Genomic DNA, 27,789 nt, shown 5'->3' on the forward strand with positions numbered 1-27,789 from the left:
CACATTATTTTTCCCACCCGCATTCTGAGAAGACCCGCCCCGCTTTTCCTGTGATTGGTCAGCTCGATAGGCTTGGGTTTAAGATATCCGGGTCAATGCCGGATAGGGCCAATCAGAGGCGGAGTAGGGGGCGGAGTCTTCGTAGAATGCGGGTTGGATAAACCGTTTTACGTTTGCGTCGGCTGTGGCCGATTTACGGCATCCCGCCATTTTATTTTTGAGAACATAGGCACACATTGAGATAGTTGTCGACACACGGTCTGGTCTGGTAGCTGTAGCGGTCTGCTTTAGTTGTTGTTTGTCCATTTCAGTCCGAAGAAGTTGGTCCAGGACCGGCATACACCACCAGAGTCTCCACGTTGTCCATGGTCTGACCTCTGTGTGGACAGGAGGAGTGAAGGTGAGCTTTAACAGCATACACAGGCTCCCTGTTAGCATTGTTAGCATGCTGGCTAAGTGGAGCTAATGGCTTCACTTCAGTCTTAAAGCTAAAGTACGCTGGTAGGAGCTAACTGCCTGGATGTAACCGATTATTACGCAACTTCTATCCACAGTGTTAGTGTAGTTTGTGTATAAAGAATGATAATTGCTGCACCGATGGGACATGCGGAACCTAAACATGCTATAGACAACAACTAGCACGTAACGTAATGCTACGTAACGTGCCAGCTTCCGTTCTTGGTGTTGGCCTGTCGCCTTCTGCTTGATTGTTTGCAGCGTGTCAGCTGATGCTTATAGAAATGATACACTGATTGATCTGTGTGTGTAGGAGAAAGATGACGCAGTTTTTACCTCCGAACTTGTTGGCCCTCTTCGCACCGCGGGACCCCATCCCCTTCCTGCCTCAGCTGGAGAAGCTTCCCCATGAGAAGCATCACAACCAGCCTTACAGTGGCATCGCTCCCTTCATCAGGCACTTCGAGGTATTGAGTCTTGCGTAATGTGTGTATGTTTCTTCCTCTGTACATGAACCCTGTGTTGATACATTATCTTTTGTGGTCAGGACCCCAGAGATGCCCCCCCACCCACCAGGGCTGAGACTCGTGAGGAGAGGCTGGAGAGAAAGGTGAGATGTGAAAGACTTTTATACCTTCATTAAGATTTTCAAATGTTGGAGATCTTGCAGGGGTCACTATTTATTATATTATTATAAGAATACAACTAGATTATTTTTTGAGATTATTTCCAATTTTGTTCCTGGTGGAAATGTGCAAGAAGAAAAACAGTTGATTGGAGCAGAAACAGAAGATGGTCTTTGTTCACAGCTGCTCTTGTGTGAAAAACAAAATGTAAATCAGTTAATGAAATCAGTTATAACTGATCAACAACAATACATATGTTATGGGGTTAATGTTTCTTAGATCAAATCAACGATAGTCACATTTTTGTCAGGTGTTCCTGTACTTGTTTTGCAGGATGTGTGGGGAAAACAATATATTTCTAACATTAAATCAGCTGCACAGTTTATACAGCTGCCCACCCAACAGCCTTCACTTTCAGCTGCTGGATGATGAGTTTTTCTGAACCCTGAAACCCTGAAAATTGTATGATAAATAGTAGAAGCAACATCCTGGATAATCATACAAAGGTAGAATGTCACAGGCACAACTGCTCCAGCTGGCCTGAAATAGTTCTAAGAAGCAGTAAATACACTGCAGACAGAGGAGGTCATATTATACACTGAACTTTTTTTGGATGTGACAACTTTATCACACTTCAGCAGCTAACTGGTGTTTTTATAGTGATGACATAATGTTAAAAAATATTAGCAGTTTGAACTAAAGTGAAGCTCATTCTCTCTGCAGGGGAAATATTACTCCAAACAACTGTTTAAAAATATGACATATTACAATTCCTTATGAATCCACAAAAACACTTAACTCTAGAAACAAGATAATAGATTTCCCCTCAGACCGTCACGGTCTTCTCATCAATTCAGCATGAGTATAATCCATAATGATTAACTGTATTTGTACCTCTCTTTTTTTTTTGGATTTTTTTCACCTCAGTCTGTTACCAGCCTGTTGGTTAGCTGTGATGTTTCAGTGAGAATGAGTAAAAATGGTTAGGAAGAGTAATAATAAGTCCAACAAAACACTCTTAATGCACCACATGTGTTTTTTCAGCCATTACAGTAACAGGTTTGCTGCAGGAGAGAGGGAAGCTATCGTTGTTGAAAATGTTCATGTCACTATTCGCATGAGCCAAGATACCAAACACTTCAAATATTATTATAATGTAAAATTTGACAGTGAAATCACATGGGAAATGGATAGGTATGAGGTGTTAAGTGGCTTTCAGCTGAATTGAAAGCCCTTAACTTGGAATGAGCACATCTATGCAGAGAGTCCAACTAAATGTTTCACACAGAGCTTTAAGATTTAATGGAAATGAAGTTCATAAAGACTATAGTGCATTCCTCTTTATTTTGCTCGTAGCAGAAGAGGCTGTAGTCAGTGGTACTAGCATGTCTATGAGCCTCCTCTCACTGACTCACTATTTTGGTTTTGCAGAGAAGAGAAAAGATCGAGAGGAGACAAACAGTGGTGGAGACAGAACTCAAGCTTTGTAAGTGTTGACAGTGACACACAGTACATGCTCTACTCACTGTGTATGATGTCGTAGATTTAACTCATCCTGCTTTCCTGTGTATTCTATCAGGGGACCCTCATAATGACCCCAATGCACAAGGCGATGCCTTCAAGACATTGTTTGTTGCACGAGTGGTGAGTATATATTTACATGTACTCACAGCAGCTGTGTGAATTCAGCATGTTGTTATCACTGCTCATGTCTGATGGTCTTTTTTCTTTGCTGTAGAACTACGATACAACAGAGTCCAAGCTGCGTCGTGAGTTTGAGGTGTACGGCCCCATCAAAAGGGTATGATCAGCTGTTCTTACTCACTGTCTAGACCTACTCACACGTATGCACTTAGGGTCTGATGTACTAAAGGTCTGCGTGTGTAAAAATGTGTGCAAACTGTTTTTACACCTGCAAAATCACCTGCAAAAAATATACAAGCTGATCTACTAATGCAGCACACTGAGGTTTGGGTCTTTCAACTGTACAAGATAATAATAATAATAATAATATGTGCTGTTGATTTAGTACGTTTGCCATAATGAATGTAATATGAGGCGTTTTAACCCCAGTGTGCAAAATACAGGGAGAAGAACATGCTAATATGTTATTTAGATCACCTCCAAACAAAACGCACAATCTATTGCACTACTCATGCAATTTAGTACCCTCTATTTAGGATCTTAGTAAGTCAGGCCCTATGTGTACTAACTACACTTCTATGAAATTCACTGTGATTCTATATTCTAAAAAACAAACTTCCCTCCAAACACTACTTTTCTAATGTTCATAACTTGACCTGCAAGCTAAAGCAGCAGAAGATATGAAACATTAAGAGTTACACACTTGAGCTGTCGTCATTGTCTGAGTGCAATCTGTGTTAACAATTAACATTCATAGTGAGCGGCACTTTCATGTGTGCAGCTGTCAGTGCTCTCTGCTGCTGTGGTTGCAGCTGTGTACTAAAAAAGTAGTTGGTTAAAACTTTTACAAATACTTACAATGCTATGTTAATGTAATACTTGTAATTGAAGTCACATGCATGCAAACCTCAGCAAGTTACACCCCAGCAGTGCAAATACTCAGATATATGAAATGTAAAAAAAATAACAATGAAGGGAATATGCTTAGTCACTGGAAGCATGGAACTATTCATACACCTGATCTGCTGTAAATGCTACACATAAGAGGCTTTTACAATACTCTATATGAGTGGTTTTGGATTGTGTGTCACTGATAATAGAATAGATACTTTATTGTCATTGCACTGATAAAACTATACAATGAAACATATTTCAGCAGTGTTCCATATAGCAGCATTCTAATTGTCTTAAAAGAATAAATAATGTCTTAAAATCAATCAGTGTCTAAAATAAATAAATGCTTTAAAATAGTCAGAATAAATAATCATTGTCATATAAAATCAAATAGTCTTTCAATAATTCAGTATATGTGTTTGAGTATTCTTGTTTAATAATGCACTTCACAGCCAGTCAAAGTGTCCATGCTTGTTTGTTTCAGATCTACATAGTGTACAACAAGAGGACGGGGAAGCCTCGAGGCTATGCATTCATTGAGTATGAGCATGAACGAGACATGCACTGTGAGTACCAAACAAAGCCTGCTGAACTAAAACCACTTCCTGTATGATTACATGTTCATTAAGACTGATCACTGTGACATGCAGGGTCACTCTTCAGATGGACCCTCTTCCCTTTTATTCTATCCATCTTTTATTATAGTAATGAGTGGCAGCTTCCTCACCTGGGGAAGGTGACAGCTACCAAACAGACTAATGTTTACGGCATCAGAGGAATCTGAACTTGTTCTACACATGTTTTATAATGTGCATGTTGAGTTTAGAGTCTGGTGCTTGTGTGATGTGTGTGTCTGTGTTTGTTGCGTATTATCAGTTGACTAATAGTCTGGTTGAGAAGGGGGAAGTGCTTCACTCAGTGGGGCATCATGGGGCAAAAGTGGGAGGACCAAGAGGTAAAAAGTGTCTTTTGATCTGTGAAGCTCAACATGTTTGCCTGTCAACGGCACATTGTCTTAAGTGTTAGGCGTGGTAGCTCTGTGGAAGAGCAGCTCTCCTGGTTGGACTGTAATGGTAAGCACATGGTCAGACTGGTCACCAAGCATTTGAATGAGATGTTTGTTTTTTTCTACCAGAAATGTGTCATGGACTGTATGGAAAAGCCATCTTTGTGTATGATTTAGTTATTGAGCTTGTGTTTTTTATTGGTGGTCTTCAACCCTGGTCATGGTGAGATTAGTTCAGCTTCACCACACTAGTGAGACCTTTGAATCTGGTGGTGATGCCACAGTGGATGATGCAGTGAATGGTGCATTGTAACACAGTGACACCATTCTGGGATGTTACAGCTGAAATACAGCCGGCAGAGACGCAGTGTGTCACAAACACACCTGATACACACACACACACACACACATACACACACACCTACAAAGCAGCAGCAGTGTGTGTGTTCTGATGACATTTCAACTAGAATACATCAGGAAGTTACAGCATCTGCAACTGTGCTGTAAATATATGGTATGCTGTGTGTGTGTGTGTGTGTGTGTGTGTGTGTGTGTGTATCTATTCATCTTATCTCAACAAGTAGACTGAGTGCTGCACAAGTTTGAAGTTTCTGATCCAGTTTTAGAGGAGAAAAAAATCACCTTAAACTTTACTTTTAGCCTTAAATCTTATTACCTATTCTAATGCAACCCAGAATATACAAATATGGAAACATGTAATGTTGAACCTATAAATATACATATATAGTGTGATTATAAGTTTAATATAATCAGTTTTTTTCCCATCAACAAAAAATGTAAAAATGATGAGAGGATATAGTGAAATAGCAGAATCTGTGCAGTATGTAAGGTTGAAGTGTTCTGCAGGGTTTGGAAGTGTAGACTATCTGAACTAGTACAGTATTGTTGTTGTTGTTGTTGTTGTTGTTATTATTAACAACTAGATAGTTTTAACCCTTACATACTGTTTGGGATCAGATTTGAGCGGTTTTTACATCAGAGAGCTGTAAATATACAGTTTTCTTTTAGCCTGAAATTTGATGACTTCCCCTAATGTGATCCAGAGTATACAAAAAAGGAAATATAGCTAATTTAATATCATTCATTGCATTAGCCCATGTTTTATGTAACAATGTTTTTTAATCTAGTTTTAAAGTCTGTGCTCTCTGAAAGCTTTATTAAGGATGCATCATGTTTATTTATGACTGATAAGGTCTTTATGAATGATTTGTGCTTCATTTTTTTCAAAGTTTTTTCTTCATGGTTCTATTTAGTGTGTGTGTGTGTGTGTGTGTGTGTGTGTGTGTGTGTGTGTGTGTGTGTGTGTGTGTGTGTGTGTGTGTGTGTGTGTGTGTGTGTGTGTGTGTGTGTGTGTGTGTGTGTGTGTGTGTGTGTGTGTGTGTGTGTGTGTGTATAAAGCCAGAGCAGCTTGTGAGGTGAGTGTAGCAGCTTCATGTGATTTTAGACTGGACGTGCTCTGCGTCTGTGCCTGCTGTATCTCAGCTGTCAGCGCTATCAGCTCTTCAAGACCAGAGTTGCTGAATCACAGCTATCATGTAGTCACAAACAGGGGGTGAACTGAGGGGGGGGATGTGGGGCTCAACAGTGTATTAACTGTGTGTTGTTCTCATTGCCACTGCAGCCGCCAATCTGTGATGGCTATTGGCCAGAGCTGGCTGGCAGATGATGATGGTTATGATTCATCTACACCCTACTACCACAGCTCAGTATATGGTTGGTATAATGGGTTTGTATGATGGGTAAGATTTCTTTCCACCCTCCATCTCCTACATAGGGAAGAGGAGCTACGTTCAATGGGAAAAGCAACTTTGTTTTGCTTTCAGCGCAACTGCTATTACTTGGATCTTTAGGCTTTGACCATTGAACGCACCCCTGACCACTAGTGTATGAAATGTTGCCCAATGATTCTGCCCTTTATGTTAAAGCCACCTCAGGTTGCTCTGGGCTCATGACAGGGGGTCAGTGAGGGGCTTTAAGTGGCACCAGAGTCCTGTTAGTGTGCTGTGCTTCATGCTGAACACACTCACTCAATATATAGGAGAGTCTCACAACACTGAGCAGTAGCAGTAAAGTACAGCAGGTCTACAGGGAAACATGCTTCACTTAACAGTCATCAGTAAGAGTCAAAACCGCACTCATTTGTTTTACTAGTTTCATTTTTGTTTGCAAATTTAGAACCAGGTGTAGGATGAGTGTTCTGTGTGTGAGCTGACATCAGTCATTTATTCCCATGGCCTCAGTGTGTCTGCTAGGCTCCACATGTAAATGGGAAGCAGGCATGAACTCAGTGTGTACAAGTCAAACCATACTATTAATACCATTAATACACTTCTGTGACTCTATATTGAGTAAACATGTGGGAGTGTGCTGTGTGTCAGAGCTCAGTTGGCTCATCTCATCTGGCTCATGTGAGAAGTGGATACATATATAATAGTATATGTGAGCTGGCTTTAATAGAAAAGGCAAATGAGGGGAACGGTTTTGGTAATGATGCTAAATCGGCTATTCATACATTATTTATTCACTACATAACTAAAAGATAGATCCTAGTTAAGTTGGCCTTACAAAATAAGAGTACATTCAAGATTTCCCCCCCAAAAAAACTACAGTTTGATGTTCTGACATGTCAGTAGTTAAATTAGGACACTGGAGGCCCTAAATCACCTCAGATTGAAGACATTTCTACTAGACCTGGCCTAGACCTACTAGATCTGGCCTCATTAGTTGTTTGGGGTTGTGATAAGACAACTCTTGTAAGGAAGCAGCCCCATTTTTGTTCTTTTCTTTTTGTTTGTTTTGTTAAGTTTATTTATTTCTTTATTTATTTTTTCTTCAGTTGGTCAGTTTTGGTAGGACTGGTGGGGGTTTGGTAAGGCCCTATCATTTGGATGGGATGTTGTCATCCTTAGTGAAACACAGAAGTTGGAGGGGTTCTGGTAAGGCCCCTGGTGGAGCTGCAGTGACAGTATTTTGTAAGTTTTGGCGCTGAAAGGCTTGTAGACTGGGGCAGAGACTTTCATAAGGCCCAACAGTGAGCTATCATGGTAAGACCATCACCTGCAGAGTGTGAGTGAGGGAGTGTGGTAAGGCCCTCAGACTGTATACTACTGTATACTACTGTATGAGAGGAGGTGGTAAGGCCCTCAAGACTGTAATGCTGTACCTGCTGGGTTCTGGTAAGGCCCCTGTTCTTGGACCTAAAAGTTGTGATCATCAGCACATCAGACCAGTGTAGCAGCCAGGATGAGCCGCCTGGAGTCCTTCCATTATACAAGATGGATCGAAAGACTGTTGTGTGGTATAATGGGATGAGGGGTGGGACATGCTTGTTACTCTTTGTTGCTGTTGGTGGCGTCCCATCATGTTGCTCTTCCATTCAGAGGATGGTAAGCTGGTAACAGGTGTCAGCAGATTAAAACGAGTACAGCTGTTTAACGTCCACACATGTTCAGTTTGACTCAAGCTTTTGGAAGATAAAAGTCCAAATGAGGTGTGGGACATGTTAGAAGTGAAACACATGGTGCAGGAAGCTTTACTGCTGTGACTTTCAAAACAAAAGACATATCACCTGTAAGCTCCCTGGAAAATCAGTTGTTTTTTTTTATAGTTACAATGAGTACAGTACATACAGTTGTCATAGCAACAGCAACTGAAGATTTAAGAGCATCAGATGTGTGTTAGAGTATTGCAATGCACAGTAACTTAGCACTGTGCCTTTTTTATAGTAGTGATGAAACTAGATTTAAAGAGATGTCGCCTCAAGAAAATTGGATGTCCAAACAATTCTCCTTAATAAAGGTGGACAGCTTAGAGCATTATTCTATAGATAGTGAAAGAAGAGACAGCTGGCTATGTAAAGATGCAGTTAAAGTGTAAACGTATCGATCACTCATCTGGTGGAAGGAAGTCTACTCCCATTATCCTTCGGCTTTTACCCAGAGAGCAGCCATCTCGGCCTCGCCTGCTCCTGGTCAGTATAATAATGCATTGTTTGTTTCCTTGGCCACATTGATGCCGTCCTACTACCCACCTCACCTCCGTCTTCCCTCTCCCAATTCCTCTCCCCCAGCCGCCTACAAGCACGCAGACGGGAAGAAGATCGACGGCAGGAGAGTGCTGGTGGACGTGGAGAGAGGACGCACTGTTAAAGGATGGCACCCTCGCAGGCTAGGTCAGCTGCTCCTCTTCCTCTTCCCCTGTACAGCTTTCATTACACACCAAAACGCAACAATACACTAACCAGTCACACAGGGGATTAAAATATGAACACTAATACTTCTCTTCACTACTAAGTGCAGGGTTATTAAGACGGTAACACCATGAACCTTTAGCATAGGACTGTCACAACGTTAACAGTATACAGCAGGGGTGTCAAACATATGGACCGTGGGCTACACTCGCCCATCTAAGGGTCCAATCTGGCCCACTGGATAATGTTGCAAAGGATGAGAATTGCAGAATACTAAGTCTATAGTTTCTTAATAAAACACACTTGCCCTCCATGCACAGTCAAGTGTTCTGATCTTTCTCTGGATGTCAAACTTGAGATAATTGACTTGCAATGTGATTCAGATTTGACGGACATATTTTATCAGTGTCTGTTACCAGGGTAACCCAAACTGACAGCCCTGTCTGCAAAGATTCTGGTCCACCCAAATGGACTGTACTTGTATAGCTCTTTTCTAGTCTTTATGACCACTCAAAGCACTTTTACACTACATGTCACATTCACACATTCACCTCCTGATTCATAGCTGCTAATTTATACATAAAATAAATGAAATTGTGATGTGATGATGGTGCTGAATGAACAGTGGGGTCCTGGCCTATATAGAAAGTACAGGAGGATGTGAACAATGTATTTCTAACAACTGTAGGTGAGGTTTATTCAGTAGTTAATAATTATGGAGTTCTCTATAGCATGTAGCAAATGAAAGTAGAGATTGAGTTATGGCTGAACGATGCAGATTGAACCTTTTTGGGACAGTATTTGATGTTAACTGTAGCCGCAGTAACACCTCCACCCAAACAGCCATGTGAGCTTTATGACACAGAGCTGCTGTCAGTGTGATCACAGCCTCACTACAGCTCATATAACACTCTCTCTTTCTCTCCTGAACCAGGTGGTGGATTGGGAGGCACCAGGAGAGGTGGAGCTGATGTCAACATCAAGCACTCTGGCCGAGATGATGCATCACGTTACGACGACCGCCCTATTGGAGGGTGAGTGTGTTACGCCCCTGAATAATCACGAGAGTGATAAGAGACGTGTTTCTTCCTCAGTAGACAATTTTACTGTAATGAGGAAAATACTGCGATTCCCCTAGTATGTGGGTGGAGACCAGAGTAATCGATCTCAGACTAACAGATCAAGACCACATTGTAGATCACTGATAATGCTGTTACATCTTAACTTTTAACAATGAACAATAAAATAAACAATGAATTAATGAAAGACTTTTTAGCGTTTTAAACCCGTTGTAAACATACCATGAGTTTTTACTGTTAACCCATTTTAAAACACATCTTGTGAATTGTTTCTCATGACCATATGATCTTTTTAAACCTCATCACAGCATTTTAATCTTATTACAGACCATGAAATTGCAATCTTTTTAAACTTATCAGATTATTACTGTATCATCATTTTAACTTGTCACAAGTGCTTACAGTGCAGTCCTGTGGACTGGTGTAAGAGTGAGCCATGTGTTAAACAGCATTGTGTGTCCTGATGTCGACAGTGATCGGGATCGCGGGGAGCGGAGGGAGCGCAGTCGAGAGCGCGACCGCGATAAGGACAGAGAGCGGCGCAGGTCTCGATCCCGAGAACGCCGCCGACGCAGCCGCTCCCGCGAAAGAGAAAGAGAGAGACCGGTGGCAGTGGGGGAGGAGAACAGTGGTGGTGGCACCAGGCGTCGAGAGCGAGAGAAGGATCGAGGGGGGGCAGCAGCAGGAGGGGGAGGGGGAGGGGGAGGAGGCGGGGGCGGAGGAGGAGGAGGAGGAGGAGACAGCAGGAGCAGGGAGAGGAGTCGAGACCGGAAGAGACGGAGCAGGAGCCGAGATCGTAAGAGAGAGAGAGGGGAGAGAGGAAAGGGCCTGGACGGAGAGGAGGTGGGCCAGGGAGACGGAGCCCCTGAGGGAGGAGAGAGAATGCTGGAAGAAAACGAGGGAGAGGTGGGGGAGGGCATGGAGGAGCGTAAAGACAGAGACAGGGACAGAGAGAGGGACAGGGACCGCAGGCGCAGCCACAGAGACAGAGACAGACGCAGGGGAGACAGAGACAGAGACAGGGAGCACAAAAGGGAGAGGGGGGAGAGAGACAGGGGGGAGCGCAGGGAGGAGCGCCACAGCTCCCTACGAGACGACATGGGGCCTCAGGATGACATGGGGAACGAGGATGAGGGGGGGGAACCTCCCAACATGGAGGAGTACAGTCAGGACGGGATAATGATGGACCAGCAGTCGGTTCCATCAGCTGACGGCTACGGCTCCAGTGAGAACGGCTACAAGATGGAAGCAGCAGGAGATGAGTACTGAGAGAAGCTCTACAACAGACTCGCACATCTATATGTTTCTTACTGTACTTTAAAATTGGCCTTTTTAAGTTTCTACCAAGGTAAAGGAAGCTTAATGATGTCTGGGCTTCAGTTCCTTACACCTGACCCACCATCTGTTCAAATATTCCACACACAACTCACACATATGACTGATTGGATCTCATTAAAGTGGCAGCCTCCCTGCTTTGCTCAACTAATCCGTGCCACTAAAAGTTAGCAGATCAACAGTGATTCAAAGCCAATTCTACTTTGTTTTTCTTTCTTTTTTCTCATTATGTCCAGGGGTGGGAGGGTTGGGTGGGGGGTTAGGATGAGGTGCTGCGATGAATTCTAAACACAGATCCTATTTGTTTTAAGATGGTTAGATTGTGTTCTTTTTCTTATCAGGCTCAGTTAGATTCCACATGCGTTTTTTGGACCCAGTTACTTATTTCTGCTCAGTGTATGTGAAGTTGAAGGAAATGTAGTGTGTGAAAAAATTGAGGATTGTTCTGTTTATTCATTATGGAATAAATTTTTTTTTTAAATTATATGTGGTGTTGTGCTTGATTTACACACTGTAATCACAGTAAAAAATGTTTATTTATTAAAATCATGGTGAATTATTGTTGCATCCCTGTATCTATAATGTAGCAGCCACATGTATCTGTGTCACTGGGGTGGAAAAATCTATATGTTTATGTTGATGTTGAAATTCTAATCAGTAATATTTCTTAGAGTTATTAATTTCCATTACTGTTTGTCTTCTATATAGTTAACAGTTTGCAACAGTCCCTTGTTTAAGATGATGGTTTTGGGCTCCAAACTATGCTTTTGTTACAGTAAAAGTACTGCAGTATTATGAGTGATGTAGTATGCAGTATTACAGTAAAAGTACTGCAGTATTATAGTGATGTAGTATGCAGTATTACAGTAAAAGTACTGCAGTATTATAGTGATGTAGTATGTAGTATTACAGTAAAAGTACTGCAGTATTATGAGTGATGTAGTATACAGTATTACAGTAAAAGTACTGCAGTATTATAGTGATGTAGTATACAGTATTACAGTAAAAGTACTGCAGTATTATAGTGATGTATTATGCAGTATTACAGTAAAAGTACTGCAGTATTATAGTGATGTAGTATGCAGTATCACTTTAAAAGTACTGCAGTATTATGAGTGATGTAGTATGCAGCATTACAGTAAAAGTACTGCAGTATTATAGTGATGTAGTATGTAGTATTACAGTAAAAGTATTGCAGTATTATAGTGATGTAGTATGCAGTATTACAGTAAAAGTACTGCAGTATTATAGTGATGTAGTATACAGTATTACAGTAAAAGTACTGCAGTATTATAGTGATGTATTATGCAGTATTACAGTAAAAGTACTGCAGTATTATAGTGATGTAGTATGCAGTATCACAGTGAAAGTACTGCAGTATTATGAGTGATGTAGTATAGAGTATCACAGTAAAAGTACTGCAGTATTATAGTGATGTAGTATGCAGTATCACAGTAAAAGTACTGCAGTATTATAGTGATGTAGTATGCAGCATTACAGTAAAAGTACTGCAGTATTATAAGTGATGTAGTATGCAGTATTACAGTAAAAGTACTGCAGTATTATGAGTGATGTAGTATGCAGTATTACAGTAAAAGTACTGCAGTATTATAGTGATGTAGTATGCAGCATTACAGTAAAAGTACTGCAGTATTATAGTGATGTAGTATGTACTATTACAGTAAAAGTACTGCAGTATTATAGTGATGTAGTATACAGTATTACAGTAAAAGTACTGCAGTATTATAGTGATGTATTATGCAGTATTACAGTAAAAGTACTGCAGTATTATAGTGATGTAGTATGCAGCATTACAGTAAAAGTACTGCAGTATTATGAGTGATGTAGTATGCAGTATTACAGTAAAAGTACTGCAGTATTATAGTGATGTAGTATGCAGTATTACAGTAAAAGTACTGCAGTATTATGAGTGATGTAGTATACAGTATTACAGTAAAAGTACTGCAGTATTATGAGTGATGTAGTATACAGTGAAAGTACTGCAGTATTATGAGTGATGTATAGTATGCAGTATTACAGTAAAAGTACTGCAGTATTATGAGTGATGTAGTATGCAGTATTACAGTAAAAGTACTGCAGTATTATGAGTGATGTAGTATGCAGTATTACAGTAAAAGTACTGCAGTATTATAGTGATGTAGTATGCAGTATTACAGTAAAATTACTGCAGTATTATGAGTGATGTATTATGCAGTATTACAGTAAAAGTACTGCAGTATTATAGTGATGTAGTTTGCAGTATTACAGTAAAAGTACTGCAGTATTATAGTGATGTAGTATGCAGTATTACAGTAAAAGTACTGCAGTATTATGAGTGATGTAGTATGCAGCATTACAGTAAAAGTACTGCAGTATTATGAGTGATGTATTATGCAGTATTACAGTAAAAGTACTGCAGTATTATGAGTGATGTAGTATGCAGTATTACAGTAAAAGTACTGCAGTATTATATTGATGTAGTATGCAGCATTACAGTAAAAGTACTGCAGTATTATGAGTGATGTAGTATTACAGTAAAAGTACTGCAGTATTATAGTGATGTAGTATGCAGTATTACAGTAAAAGTACTGCAGTATTATAGTGATGTAGTATGCAGTATTACAGTAAAAGTACTGCAGTATTATGAGTGATGTAGTATGTAGTATTACAGTAAAAGTACTGCAGTATTATAGTGATGTAGTATGTAGTATTACAGTAAAAGTACTGCAGTATTATAGTGATGTAGTATGCAGTATTACAGTAAAAGTACTGCAGTATTATAGTGATGTAGTATACAGTATTACAGTAAAAGTACTGCAGTATTAGAGTGATGTAGTATGCAGTATTACAGTAAAAGTACTGCAGTATTATAGTGATGTAGTATGCAGTATTACAGTAAAAGTACTGCAGTATTATGAGTGATGTAGTATGCAGCATTACAGTAAAAGTACTGCAGTATTATAGTGATGTCGTATGCAGTATTACAGTAAAAGTATTGCAGTATTATAGTGATGTAGTATGCAGTGTTACAGTAAAAGTACTGCAGTATTATGAGTGATGTAGTATGCAGTATTACAGTAAAAGTATTGCAGTATTATAGTGATGTAGTATGCAATATTGCAGTAAAAGTACTGCAGTATTATGAGTGATGTAGTATGCAGTATTACAGTAAAAGTACTGCAGTATTATAGTGATGTAGTATGCAGTATCACAGTAAAAGTACTGCAGTATTATGAGTGATGTAGTATGCAGTATTACAGTAAAAGTACTGCAGTATTATGAGTGATGTAGTATGCAGTATTATAGTAAAAGTACTGCAGTATTATAGTGATCTAGTATGCAGTATTACAGTAAAAGTACTGCAGTATTATAGTGATCTAGTATGCAGTATTACAGTAAAAGTACTGCAGTATTATAGTGATCTAGTATGCAGTATTACAGTAAAAGTACTGCAGTATTATGAGTGATGTAGTATGCGGTATTACAGTAAAAGTACTGCAGTATTATAGTGATGTAGTATGCAGCATTACAGTAAAAGTACTGCAGTATTATGAGTGATGTAGTATGTAGTATTACAGTAAAAGTACTGCAGTATTATAGTGATGTAGTATACAGTATTACAGTAAAAGTACTGCAATATTATAGTGATGTATTATGCAGTATTACAGTAAAAGTACTGCAGTATTATGAGTGATGTATAGTTTGCAGTATTACAGTAAAAGTACTGCAGTATTATAGTGTTGTAATATGCAGTATTACAGTAAAAGTACTGCAGTATTATGAGTGATGTAGTATGCAGTATTACAGTAAAAGTACTGCAGTATTATAGTGATGTAGTATGCGGTATTGCAGTAAAAGTACTGCAGTATTATGAGTGATGTAGTATGCAGTATTACAGTAAAAGTACTGCAGTATTATAGTGATGTAGTATGCAGCATTACAGTAAAAGTACTGCAGTATTATAGTGATGTAGTATGCAGCATTACAGTAAAAGTACTGCAGTATTGAGTGATGTAGTATGCAGTATTACAGTAAAAGTACTACAGTATTATGAGTGATGTAGTATGCAGTATTACAGTAAAAGTACTGCAGTATTATGAGTGATGTAGTATGCGGTATTACAGTAAAAGTACTGCAGTATTATAGTGATGTAGTATGCAGTATTACAGTAAAAGTACTGCAGTATTATGAGTGATGTAGTATGCAGTATTACAGTAAAAGTACTGCAGTATTATGAGTGATGTAGTATGCAGTATTACAGTAAAAGTACTGCAGTATTATAGTGATGTAGTATGCAGCATTACAGTAAAAGTACTGCAGTATTATGAGTGATGTAGTATGTAGTATTACAGTAAAAGTACTGCAGTATTATAGTGATGGAGTATGCAGTATTACAGTAAAAGTACTGCAGTATTATAGTGATGTAGTATACAGTATTACAGTAAAAGTACTGCAGTATTATAGTGATGTAGTATACAGTATTACAGTAAAAGTACTGCAATATTATAGTGATGTAGTATTCAGTATTACAGTAAAAGTACTGCAATATTATGAGTGATGTATAGTATGCAGTATTACAGTAAAAGTACTGCAGTATTATAGTGTTGTAATATGCAGCATTACAGTAAAAGTACTGCAGTATTATAAGTGATGTAGTATGTAGTATTACAGTTAAAGTACTGCAGTATTATAGTGATGTAGTATACAGTATTACAGTAAAAGTACTGCAGTATTATAGTGATGTAGTATACAGTATTACAGTAAAAGTACTGCAGTATTATGAGTGATGTAGTATGCAGTATTGCAGTATTATAGTGATGTAGTATGCAGTATTACATTAAAAGTACTGCAGTATTATAGTGATGGAGTATGCAGTATTACAGTAAAAGTACTGCAGTATTATAGTGATGTAGTATACAGTATTACAGTAAAAGTACTGCAGTATTATAGTGATGTAGTATACAGTATTACAGTAAAAGTACTGCAATATTATAGTGATGTAGTATTCAGTATTACAGTAAAAGTACTGCAATATTATGAGTGATGTATAGTATGCAGTATTACAGTAAAAGTACTGCAGTATTATAGTGTTGTAATATGCAGCATTACAGTAAAAGTACTGCATTATTATGAGTGATGTAGTATGTAGTATTACAGTTAAAGTACTGCAGTATTATAGTGATGTAGTATACAGTATTACAGTAAAAGTACTGCAGTATTATAGTGATGTAGTATACAGTATTACAGTAAAAGTACTGCAGTATTATGAGTGATGTAGTATGCAGTATTGCAGTATTATAGTGATGTAGTATGCAGTATTACATTAAAAGTACTGCAGTATTATAGTGATGTAGTATGCAGTATTACAGTAAAAGTACTGCAGTATTATGAGTGATGTAGTATGCAGTATTACAGTAAAAGTACTGTAGTATTATGAGTGATGTAGTATGCAGTATTACAGTAAAAGTACTGCAGTATTATGAGTGATGTAGTATGCAGTATTACAGTGAAAGTACTGCAGTATTATAGTGATGTAGTATACAGTATTACAGTAAAAGTACTGCAGTATTATAGTGATGTAGTATGCTGTATTACAGTAAAAGTACTGCAGTATTATGAGTGATGTAGTATGCAGTATTACAGTAAAAGTATTGCAGTATTATAGTGATGTCGTATGCAGTATTACAGTAAAAGTACTGCAGTATTATAGTGATGTCGTATGCAGTATTACAGTAAAAGTACTGCAGTATTATAGTGATGTAGTATGCAGTATTACAGTAAAATTATTGCAGTATTATAGTGATGTCGTATGCAGTATTACAGTAAAAGTACTGCAGTATTATGAGTGATGTAGTATGCAGTATTACAGTAAAAGTACTGCAGTATTATGAGTGATGTAGTATGCAGTATTACAGTAAAAGTACTGCAGTATTATGAGTGATGTAGTATGCAGTATTACAGTAAAAGTACTGCAGTATTATGAGTGATGTAGTATGCAGTATTACAGTAAAAGTACTGCAGTATTATGAGTGATGTAGTATGTAGTATTACAGTAAAAGTACTGCAGTATTATGAGTGATGTAGTATGCAGTATTACAGTAAAAGTACTGCAGTATTATGAGTGATGTAGTATGTAGTATTACAGTAAAAGTACTGCAGTATTATGAGTGATGTAGTATGCAGTATTACAGTAAAAGTACTGCAGTATTATGAGTGATGTAGTATGCAGTATTACAGTAAAAGTACTGCAGTATTATGAGTGATGTAGTATGCAGTATTACAGTAAAAGTACTGCAGTATTATGAGTGATGTAGTATGCAGTATTACAGTAAAAGTACTGCAGTATTATGAGTGATGTAGTATGTAGTATTACAGTAAAAGTACTGCAGTATTATGAGTGATGTAGTATGCAGTATTACAGTAAAAGTAGTGAACCTGTAATAAAAATGCCATGCTCAGTGTCAACAGTATTAATAACAGTAATAATGGTGGTTCATTAATTATTCAGTTAAATAATCTTTATTGTCATTATACAAAATGCACAATGGAACTGTTTGACTTTCTTGGTGTAAGAAAATACATACAAGAGCAGCAGCAGTAAAAAAAAAAGTGTCAATATCAGTAAAGTCAGTTTCAATAGTAATCCTCTGAACTGTATAGTCTCCAACACAAAGCACACACAGTGACTGATTATCACTCTTCATAGTTTGTGTGTGAATGGTTCAACACCAAGATCACCTCATTATTAAAACAAGCACCTAAAAATAATGTCATGTACTTCTGTTCCATCTGAATTCATACTGACAAACCTGCCAATGACTCCAAAAAAAAGAAAAGAAAAAGAAACATAAACATTTTTTCTTGGCTTTAGTTAGGCCTAATATAAATGATGAAATGAATAAAATAAAATAAATAAATAAAGATACAAATAAATAAACAGTACAAAGGAGCCAATGAATCCCATTGGACATTCTTCTCGTTGTGACGTGACCAAAGATTCCTGATCCCTCTCCCGGTAATCCTGAAAGTGGCACCATCCACCTTCCATAGCTCGCAGCCCGCATCCACCCTTCACCTCCACTCAGTCTGCTGACCATGGCATCATAACAGATGGAGCACGCATCGCGCTGAGGCTGATTTTCTGCTCATCCACGCAGTAATAATCTGAAGATCCGGCTTGGACTGAGTGAGGAGCTCAGTATGATGTCCTCTTACTACCACACTGCCAAGGAAGCAGACATGGCGGCCATGACTGAGCCGCTCTGCCTAGAGAGAGGTAACGCACTCATAATAATAATAATAATAATAATGATAACAATCCTAATAATACTGAGGAATAACAGACATTTAGTGACAATAAACCCGTGTGTTTTAAAGGATAACACTCACAGAGTCAGTGTCGTCTTAAATGACACAAAGGTGGCAAAAATATTTTTTTAAATTCTAAGCCGAATATTTGTTATTTGAATCATTAATAAATCAACACGTATATATACATATATATATTTATAAATGATGAGACTCATTAAATGTTAAAAGCCAGCGTGTTTCTCTCTCGTAATGACGTCATTATGTGTAGGCTTCATTCAGACTGTCACTTAGGCCTGATCCATTGTTGACATCCTCGTTGGTAATATTTGCCTCTGTTCATTAGCTTTGATCAGCTGTTATGAACTGTTACTAACTGTAAGATGAATTACGGGACAAAGTGTGAGCGAGTCATCATCAAAGTGTTTGAAATCAGCTGAAGTGGAATTAAAGGTGATGAAGGTGCGGTCAATATGAGCCACTGCTCTCTCTCTCTCTCTCTCTCTCTCTCTCTCTCTCTCTCTCCTGCTGCTATCATACACTGTATATTATATAGCTTATACACACTGTATGCTACTCTCTCATTCTTTCTCTCCTTCTCTTTCTATAGAGAGAGAAAGAGAGAGAATGTCAATTTAGTGACCACACATTTAATGAAGAGCTGATTTTGAGGCTTTCATATGTTGAGTATAGGGGGAGGTTGGATGGGGGAAGATGACCCCCAGGACATCAGCCTGCACCCAACACATTATAACAAAATGCTAAAAGTTTTCATTTCTATCCATCTTGATTTCCTCTAATTTGAAAATGTTTTGTCGTTATTTAAGGATCTGTGTGTTTTAACCATTCTGATAGTCTAGTTCAAAGATAAGTGAGGAAGTATTGATTTCATTCATTAGTTTGGAGAAGTTTTCCCTCACATTTATATTGTTCTTTGCAGTCAGATTTTTGTTGATGTGTAAAAATTATTCAAAAAAATGACATTACATCAGCCCATCCTCTGATAATCCTACATGTCTTTTCAGTAAATATATAATGTTTATTAAATTGGGTTTTCCCATCTTAACCTACTGGTTTGAACCACTATCAATGGATTGACTTCTGCAGTGTTAATAGGGTCATTTATTATGGAGAGAAATAAGTGTCACATGATCTACCAATATAACCAAGCTTTATAAATGTGTTCATTTATGATGTTCACAAATACATTGTCCAATCACATGCCAAACTATTTGAACACATTTGTACAAATAGATTCATTTATGTATTTGTATTAATCTTTAATGATGGTTAACCCTCACATACTGACCTATTGTTACATTGGAGAGCTGTAAAAACACCACATACACATTTCTTTTAGCCTCTTTTAGACTTTTCCTAATGTGACCCACAGTATACAAACAGAAATAAAATGCATCATTTTTTTCATTTTTGTGCAGCTGATTCACATTTTTCTATATGCAAATGTACAAATTTGGCCCTCTATTTAAAAATCAGCATTAACCCTTTCATGCATGAATTATGATAACCTCAGTCAGGATCAATCAATCAATCAATCAATCTTTATTTGTATAGCGCCAAATCACAACAGAGTTATCTCAAGGCACTTTCCACATAGAGCAGGTTCTAAACCGAACTCTTCAGGTTTTAACTTTAAAGAGACCCAACATTCCCACATGAGCAACAGTGGTGAGAAAAAACTCCCTTTTAACAGGAAGAAACCTCAGAACCAGACTCAGAGTGGGTGGCCATCTGCCTCGACCGGTTGGGGTTGAGAGGAGAGAAAGGAAGGATAGGAGAGAGAAGCACAATGAAAATCAACAATGGAGCCAGATGGTCCAGGACTGGAATCCGTCATCTGGACGTCTCCAGGCCCAGATTACCTGTGAGACCAGAAAGCAGAGCCAGAAACCAGAAACCAGAAAGACAACTCCGGGGAAGAAGTTTAGCTTATTGAATGCATTAATAGAACATGAATGTTAATGGATATAGATGGATGGATAGAGAGAGAGGGGGAGGAGGAGAGAGGAGCTCAGTGCATCGTGGGAGTCCCCCGGTAGTCTAAGCCTATAGCAGCATAAGCTAAGAGCTCTAAGAGCCCTAACTATAAGCTTTATCAAAAAGGAAAGTTTTAAGCCTACTCTTAAATGTAGGGAGGGTGTCTGCCCCCCGGACCAAATCTGGAAGATGGTTCCACAGGAGAGGAGCCTGATAGCTGAAGGCTCTACCTCCTGTTCTACTTTTAGAGATATTAGGAACCACAAGTAGACCTGCATGCTGGGAGCACAGTCTTCTAGTAGGTACATAAGGTACTATCAGTTCTTTAAGATATGATGGAGTCTGACCATTAAGAGCTTTGAAGGTGAGGAGGAGGATTTTGAATTCTATTCTGAATTTTACAGGAAGCCAATGCAGTGAAGCCAAGATGGGAGTAATATGATCTCTCTTTCTAGTTTTTGTCAGAACGTGTGCAGCTGCATTCTGGACCAGCTGGAGAGTCTTTAGAGACTTGTTAGGACAGCCTGATAATAATGAATTACAGTAGTCCAGCCTAGAAGTAACAAATGCATGGACTAGTTTTTCAGCATCATTTTGAGACAGGATATGTCTAATTTTTGCAATATTACGCAGATGAAAGAAGGCAGTCCTTGAAATTTGTTTTATGTGGGAATTAAAGGACAGATCCTGATCAAAGATAACTCCTAGGTTCCTTACAGTGGAGCTGGAGGCCAGAGTAATGCCATCCAGAGTAATTATGTCGTTTGATAATGAATTTCTAAGGTGTTTAGAGCCAAGCACAATAAGTTTAATAACAGGAAGTTGCAGGTCATCCAGGCCTTTATGTCCTTAATGCATGTTTGTACTTTAGTCAATTGGTTAATTTCATTTGGCTTTATTGATAGATATAATTGAGTATCATCTGCATAACAATGAAAATTTATTGAGTGATTCCGGATAATGTTTCCTAAAAGAAGCATATATAAGGAGAATCGTATTGGTCCAAGCACAAGGATTTTTTTTCTTATTTTTTTTCATTTCTCTTTAGGCATGAAAACTATTTTTTTTCTTTCACCAAATGATATAACATGACATTATAATCACATAGATCAACTGATCTATAACCAAAAGCATTACTGCAGGTTTAGTGCTGATGTATGGGATGACACACTGTGGAGGCTGAAGTGTAACTATGCATCAGAATCCTTTCATATATTAGAAAACAGCTATTGAATAGCTGTCCACTGCAGTAAGCACTATGTGTGAAAGGGTTAAAACATGTTGTTTTATTCATCATATTCTATCAAATGTTCTCTTGGTCCATAAAACAGTGATTGTGAATGTTTTTCCACACAAAGATTAATCAAACATTTATTAATGACTGATGGGGAATGCATGTGAATTGTTGTAGAGACTATTATGAGTCAGAATATGAACAGTATGTGAGAGTTAAATGTGTTTGCACAGATTAGCTGACACATCTAGAGCAGCTATCACCAGTATCCAACTAGCTGCCTCAGCCTGCCTCCATCATCTTATGGAACAGAAAAAGATTGTAAAAGATTTTACATGCAAAAAAAGACTATACAATACCACAGCTCCCAATAACTCCCACTACTAAGACTGTTTAATCCCAGGCACATTACACACTTGTATGTAGTATAAGGAATTTATGTATATTGTAGATTTATATAACTGCAGATTATTTTTAGACAGATATTGTTTATTGTATATAGTATTTTAATTGATTAGATTTTTTGACTGTTGTGTCAGTTTTTGAATTTCCCCCTAGGAACAATCAAGATACCTTACCTTACCAACCACTTGAGTTTAAAATATGGCTTTTTGTCAAGCTTGTGTCACAAAAGTGTTCACAACAAAATGATTAGACACATCTCACAGTTTGACAGCTACTACCATAAAGTCAAACAAAGTGCTCTTGAATCAGCATTGATCAGGCCCTTTACATTGTAGTTGTTCTTACTAGACTTGCAATGAATCCCATTATCACAAACTCATTTCCACACAGGCAATCTGGGGCCTTTGGAGCCCTTTGAGACACTTACCTTCATTACTGTGTGTGTGTGTGTGTGTGTGTGTGTGTGTGTGTGTGTGTGTGTGTGTGTGTGTGTGTGTGTGTGTGTGTGTGTGTGTGTGTGTCTGTGTGTATGTGTGTGTGTGTGTGTGTGTTAGATGTTTGCAGGGTGATCGAGCTGCTGGACCGGCTGCAGCGTAGCGGTGAGCTTCCTCCCCCCAAACTGCAGGCCCTACAGAGAGTCCTACAGAGCAAATTCTGTGCCGCCATCAGAGAGGTAACTTCTTATTCAACTATTAACCTTTCTGAAGCCTCAAGTCATATAAAATCCACATGATGAGACTTCCCATCATATCAGAGTTGTGTTGTATAGTACATGTATATCCAGTGTGCATCACTTGACTCATCTGATCTCTCAGGTATACGAGCAGCTGTATGACACTCTGGACATTGTAGGAGGACCAGAGGTGCGAGCACAGGCAACAGCAAAGGTAATGCATGCAAATTGCTAATTAAAAGGACTTCAGCATTGTACGAGAGACTTAGGATCTACTGTAAGAACATTTTCTCACAAACTCAGATTCAACAAACGCTTAACTGCCTGAACTTGCCCCATAAAACAACCTGTTGTGCTTCATTTGTGGAAGTTTGATTCACACAGATATCACTAAAGAGTAAAAGCAAGAATTCACACCACACAGCTTCAAATACTGCTGTCAGAAATACCAACTGAACAGTGTCAGTATCAGAGGATCTGTGACAGAAATAAAGAGGGACTTTGACATGAAGTTAGAACAAAAAGTCTTTCTAAAGCAAAGTAACATGTTAGAGGAGAGGTTATTATAAAGAAACAGTAGTTACCTGGATGTAACTCCAGTTCTATGTGGACATGCATAGCACTCTAACAGGCTCTGATAAGACTCCACCTTAAGACAGATCATTGCACTCACTGATCAATCAGAAGGTGGGAACCACACACTACAAACCAGCATGTTCACCCATTGTTTGTCTCTCTTCTGAGCTCAGCAGCAGGAATAATACTCATAGAACTGGAATTACATTCAGGTTTTTTCAAATGAATCTTGGACATGCAGCAGGCTTTGCTATTGGTATCTATTGGAGGTGAAGGTTATTAGGGATGTGTACTCTCAGTTGGGCCTGAATCTGTACACATAGCAATGAAATAGAAAACATTCATGAGTAATGTGGACTCAAAAGCAGCAGGAGTCCACAATAAAGCAGTTAATAGCAGAAGTTTATCAGTGAGGACAAACACAGCAGGCAGCAAGCAGGCTGACACAAAACAACAAGGTTCAAGGTTGAGTTTTATCGTCATTATACAATACAGGATTACACAATGAGATGCAGTTATAGCCCCTCAATCACCACACACACACACACACACACACACACACACACACAGACAGTAGGAATAAATATGTGTTCTGAGTTTGACATACCACAGAAAAGTGTGTTGTTAACCACCCTGTCAAATTTGAATGATTAAAAAAAATCGCCAAATATATGAAATTAGGCTTCAAAGATGTATAAAAATCAGCCTCTTTCTCTGCTCCTACATGCTATGGGCGTGCCTGCCGAGTTCACTGAAACCCCGCCCCCTACCAAGTGTCACCTGTCAATCAAAGTCACCACCTCTACCAGAAACATGGACGCTACATCAGAGAGCTTTCTGCCTCTAGATCAGCTGCTAGCTCGGTGGCTAACTCCTTTACACAGTCTTTAACAACTACTGAAACATTTTAAATGGAGTCAAAAACAGGACAACCCTAAGATTAAATATTACATTAGATGATTTGGCAAACTAGAGAGGACTTAGTGGGCTGGTGGAGATATTGAAGTAATGGGAAAAAGGTGCACTGATGAGTGGAGGAGTCAGATGATGGCAGGAATGGATGTTAGTGGCAGAGAAAAATGCAACAGATTAAAACTGAATCAGAGGTGACTGTGATGTAGTTGGAATAAATGACACTCACTTCTTTTTTCCAGTCCATGGCCCAGCTTCATCTGTCACAGCTCTGTGTCATATATTCATATCTTTTGATTTATTTGTTTATTTTCCCATTCCTATCATTTCCTTCCTGTCCAGGCAACAGTGGCTGCCTTCGCAGCCAGTGAGGGTCACGCCCACCCACGGGTGGTGGAGCTGCCCAAGACGGAAGAGGGTTTGGGCTTCAACATCATGGGGGGCAAAGAGCAGAACTCCCCCATATACATCTCCAGAGTGATTCCTGGGGGGGTCGCCGACCGCCAGGGAGGGCTGAAAAGAGGAGACCAACTGTTGTCTGTCAATGGAGTGGTATGATTCCACTACATACAGCAGCTACATTCTGATCACTTTACTGATATACCATTTACACAATAACTGATAAGTATACTCACCAAATACTTCAGGTTCTACATGATGATCTTTGGAGAAAATTTCCAGTCATAAATTTTGGGCTGCATGGCATGTTCACACTCTGCAGTCTGGTAGAGTCTATCTAGGTAGGTAGGTAAGTAGATAGGTAGGTAGCTACCTACCTATCTACTTACCTACCTACCTTCCTTCCTTCCTTCCTTCCTTCCTTCCTTCCTTCCTTCCTTCCTCCCTTCCTTCCTTCCTTCCTTCCTTCCTTCCTAACCTACCTACCTACCTACCTACCTACCTTCCTTCCTTCCTTCCTTCCTTTCTTCCTTCCTTCCTTCCTTCCTTCCTTTCCTTCCTTCCTTCCTTCCTTCCTTCCTTCCTTCCTTCCTTCCTACCTACCTACCTACCTATGTACCTACCTATAACTACACAAAGAATAAATAATACCATTGAGCCTATATAATTATATAGTATTCAATGTCAGACACACTTGTGCTCAGACTTTAAATCAATGTAGATTTGTAGTATCTGATGCAGCTGAGTTCAGAGCCTCTGTGGTTGTATGAAGCTCTGTTATGATTGGTTGGCATGGCGTCTGACTGTGTGCTGGTGTGTGTGTGTGTGTGTGTGTGTGTGTGTGTGTGTGTGTGTGCAGAGTGTTGAGGGAGAGCACCACGAGAAGGCTGTGGAGCTGCTGAAGGCTGCGCAGGGTTCAGTGAAGCTGGTGGTCCGCTACACCCCGAAGGTCCTGGAGGAGATGGAGGCTCGCTTTGAGAAGATGAGGAGTGCCCGGAGACGACAGCAGCACACCAGCTACTCGTTAGTCTGAAGCCAGGCATTATTAATACATGTGCACACTAATCTATACTGCATACTGACTCTATACAGTACAGAATGTAAATGTGTGAGCAGTTTTTAAAAACAGATTAAATGTAAACACAGCCTCTGTAGGATATGGAAAACCAAACTGTAATGTATTAAGCTTGTGTTTAGTGAGTGAACAAGGGTCACAAAATTTTAAAGTCCGTGTAAAGTAAGAATAAATATGTGTTCTGAGTTTGACATACCACAGAAAAGTGTGTTGTTAACCACCCTGCCAAATTTGAATGATTAAAAAAATCACCAAATATTTGAAATTAGGCTTCAAAGTTATGTAAAAATCAGCCTCTTTCTCTGCTGCCAAACGCTGTGGGAGTGCCCACCGAGTTCGCTGAAACCCCGCCCCCTAACAAGTGTCACCTGTCAATCAAAGTCACCACCTCTACCAGAAACATGGATGCTACGTCTGATAGCTTTCTGCTGCTAACTCAGCTAACTGGCTAACTGTAGACTGTAGTAGTAGTAGTGTGTGCTGAATGTATTTATACCTCTACAGCAGCAGGGGCGGGTTTATGCTAATCAGACCCCCCCCACTAAATCCTGAACACAGAAATGTTGAAACACAGTTTGTGAAGCCTAGCTCCACAATTCAAATCTAAATGGTTGAAATGCTTTTTACACCTTTTTTAGAAATATATTTATGACCTATTTAATGTGTTTAGAAGAAAATGTCTGAATTCACTTTACACAGTCTTTAAAAACAGGCACTTCATGAGGTGTTTTACAATCTGACGTAAATAGAACTAATATTAGGCTCAGTAAGATAAAGAATAGATATTGTTGTTTAGTTTCCCAGCATGCAGCATGATTGTGTCTCTCTTCCTGCAGCTCTCTGGAGTCCAGGGGCTAGCCAATCCAACGCCTCCATCCACCTCATCGTCCAACCCTCCTGACGTTTGTGTTCCAGTGGGAGGCATGACCGTAGACGAGAAGCAAAAAACCAAAGTAGCCTACCAACACCTGTTACCTGAACTTCTGACTGAAGTCAAACGCTGCAGTTTAAGATTTTCTTCCCTCCCTCTCTCTTCTCCTTAGATTAAATCAGAGTAAGCTTGTTGTCAGACCATGGCTGTAATTTCACCTTCCCTGTCTGAAATCATCTCCATCCTACCACATAAGGGCAACAGATTCTCTCTAGTCTGTAGCTTAACTAGAACCTAGTGTTTATGTTCTCCAGTCGTTTTACTTTAGCATTGTCATGTGGAACACTGCAGTCCTCAGCAGTGTCTACTGTCTGCTGTCACACATGAGTAGCAGAGGAAACATCCAGCCTTCACCACCATTTCTCTGTCAGATGTCCCAGTTAGAGGGCTAACCATTAGCATTATGAAGAAGTACACTGACATCAGTGGATAGCAAGTGTTACATTAGTCCGAGTTTTGAGACTTTTTAAAATGTATTTATTTATTCATTGACTTGTATAATTTATTCATGAAATAAAGTCTGTGTAAGTTATATGCTGTCTTCTTTCTTACTGCACACTGCTAACATTCTAAAGTCCTCTAGTACACACAGAAGGGGGGGGGGGGGGGTGAAAAGTTAATAATTAACATATCATTATGAATAAACTTTAATAGAGTCTATAAAATGTTTCAGATTTGTTAAATTATTTCTACATCTGGAGCTTCCTCCTTGTATTTAATTGTGTAGCAGAATAGCTGGGCCTCTTTGTCCCCAGCTTTCTTCAGCTCTCCGTGTGTTGTGTGTGTAAATATATATATATATGTATATATATATATATATATATATATATATATATATATATATATATATATATATTAGTATAGTTCATTTTTGGTCATTTAATTAAATACAACTTAATTCTGGAATATACATATGACCACAATATCAACTAAAATAATAAGGGCCTCTTAACTCAGATTTAAGTACAGATGTAGCTTATTCATTATTGTATACAATTGAGGTTTTTATATTAAGTGATTTAAAGTGA

At 38.9% G+C, this 27,789-nt stretch overlaps 2 protein-coding genes across 3 annotated transcripts; both read left to right on the forward strand.

The window, feature by feature from the left end:
* Positions 1 to 178: 178 nt before the first annotated feature.
* snrnp70 (small nuclear ribonucleoprotein 70 (U1)) lies at positions 179 to 11,482 on the forward strand. Its single transcript, XM_053338057.1, has 10 exons — positions 179 to 400; positions 770 to 923; positions 1,004 to 1,066; positions 2,514 to 2,568; positions 2,662 to 2,726; positions 2,821 to 2,883; positions 4,105 to 4,186; positions 8,717 to 8,818; positions 9,771 to 9,870; positions 10,389 to 11,482. Exons 2-10 carry the CDS (start codon positions 777 to 779, stop codon positions 11,182 to 11,184), a joined length of 1,473 nt encoding a protein of 490 aa, XP_053194032.1. The 5' UTR covers positions 179 to 400; positions 770 to 776; the 3' UTR covers positions 11,185 to 11,482.
* A 6,968-nt stretch (positions 11,483 to 18,450) lies between these two features.
* On the forward strand, positions 18,451 to 26,688 carry lin7b (lin-7 homolog B (C. elegans)). 2 transcript variants are annotated; one of them, XM_053338572.1, is made up of 6 exons: positions 18,451 to 18,526; positions 22,750 to 22,868; positions 23,011 to 23,082; positions 24,699 to 24,908; positions 25,615 to 25,778; positions 26,667 to 26,688. In XM_053338572.1, exons 1-6 carry the CDS (start codon positions 18,451 to 18,453, stop codon positions 26,686 to 26,688), a joined length of 663 nt encoding a protein of 220 aa, XP_053194547.1. The 2 variants fall into 2 exon arrangements, with proteins under 2 accessions (XP_053194547.1, XP_053194548.1); XM_053338573.1 differs by lacking the exon at positions 24,699 to 24,908 and having other exon boundaries at positions 18,490 to 18,526.
* The last annotated feature ends 1,101 nt before the right edge of the window (positions 26,689 to 27,789 follow it).

Source organism: Scomber japonicus, chromosome 18, assembly GCF_027409825.1.
Source record: "Scomber japonicus isolate fScoJap1 chromosome 18, fScoJap1.pri, whole genome shotgun sequence".
NCBI lineage: Eukaryota > Metazoa > Chordata > Actinopteri > Scombriformes > Scombridae > Scomber > Scomber japonicus.

What these genes read in the sequence shown, in the direction of transcription:
- snrnp70 (XM_053338057.1), top strand. Translation starts at nt 777, where the DNA reads ATGACGCAGTTTTTACCTCCGAACTTGTTGGCCCTCTTCGCACCGCGG. An exon ending in GGAGACAGAACTCAAGCTTT is followed by an intron (nt 2,569 to 2,661) that starts GTAAGTGTTGAC and finishes GTATTCTATCAG; the next exon opens with GGGACCCTCATAATGACCCC. An exon ending in GACGACCGCCCTATTGGAGG is followed by an intron (nt 9,871 to 10,388) that starts GTGAGTGTGTTA and finishes TGATGTCGACAG; the next exon opens with TGATCGGGATCGCGGGGAGC.
- lin7b (XM_053338572.1), top strand. Translation starts at nt 18,451, where the DNA reads ATGATGTCCTCTTACTACCACACTGCCAAGGAAGCAGACATGGCGGCC. An exon ending in GCCGCTCTGCCTAGAGAGAG is followed by an intron (nt 18,527 to 22,749) that starts GTAACGCACTCA and finishes TGTGTGTGTTAG; the next exon opens with ATGTTTGCAGGGTGATCGAG. An exon ending in TGTTGTCTGTCAATGGAGTG is followed by an intron (nt 24,909 to 25,614) that starts GTATGATTCCAC and finishes GTGTGTGTGCAG; the next exon opens with AGTGTTGAGGGAGAGCACCA.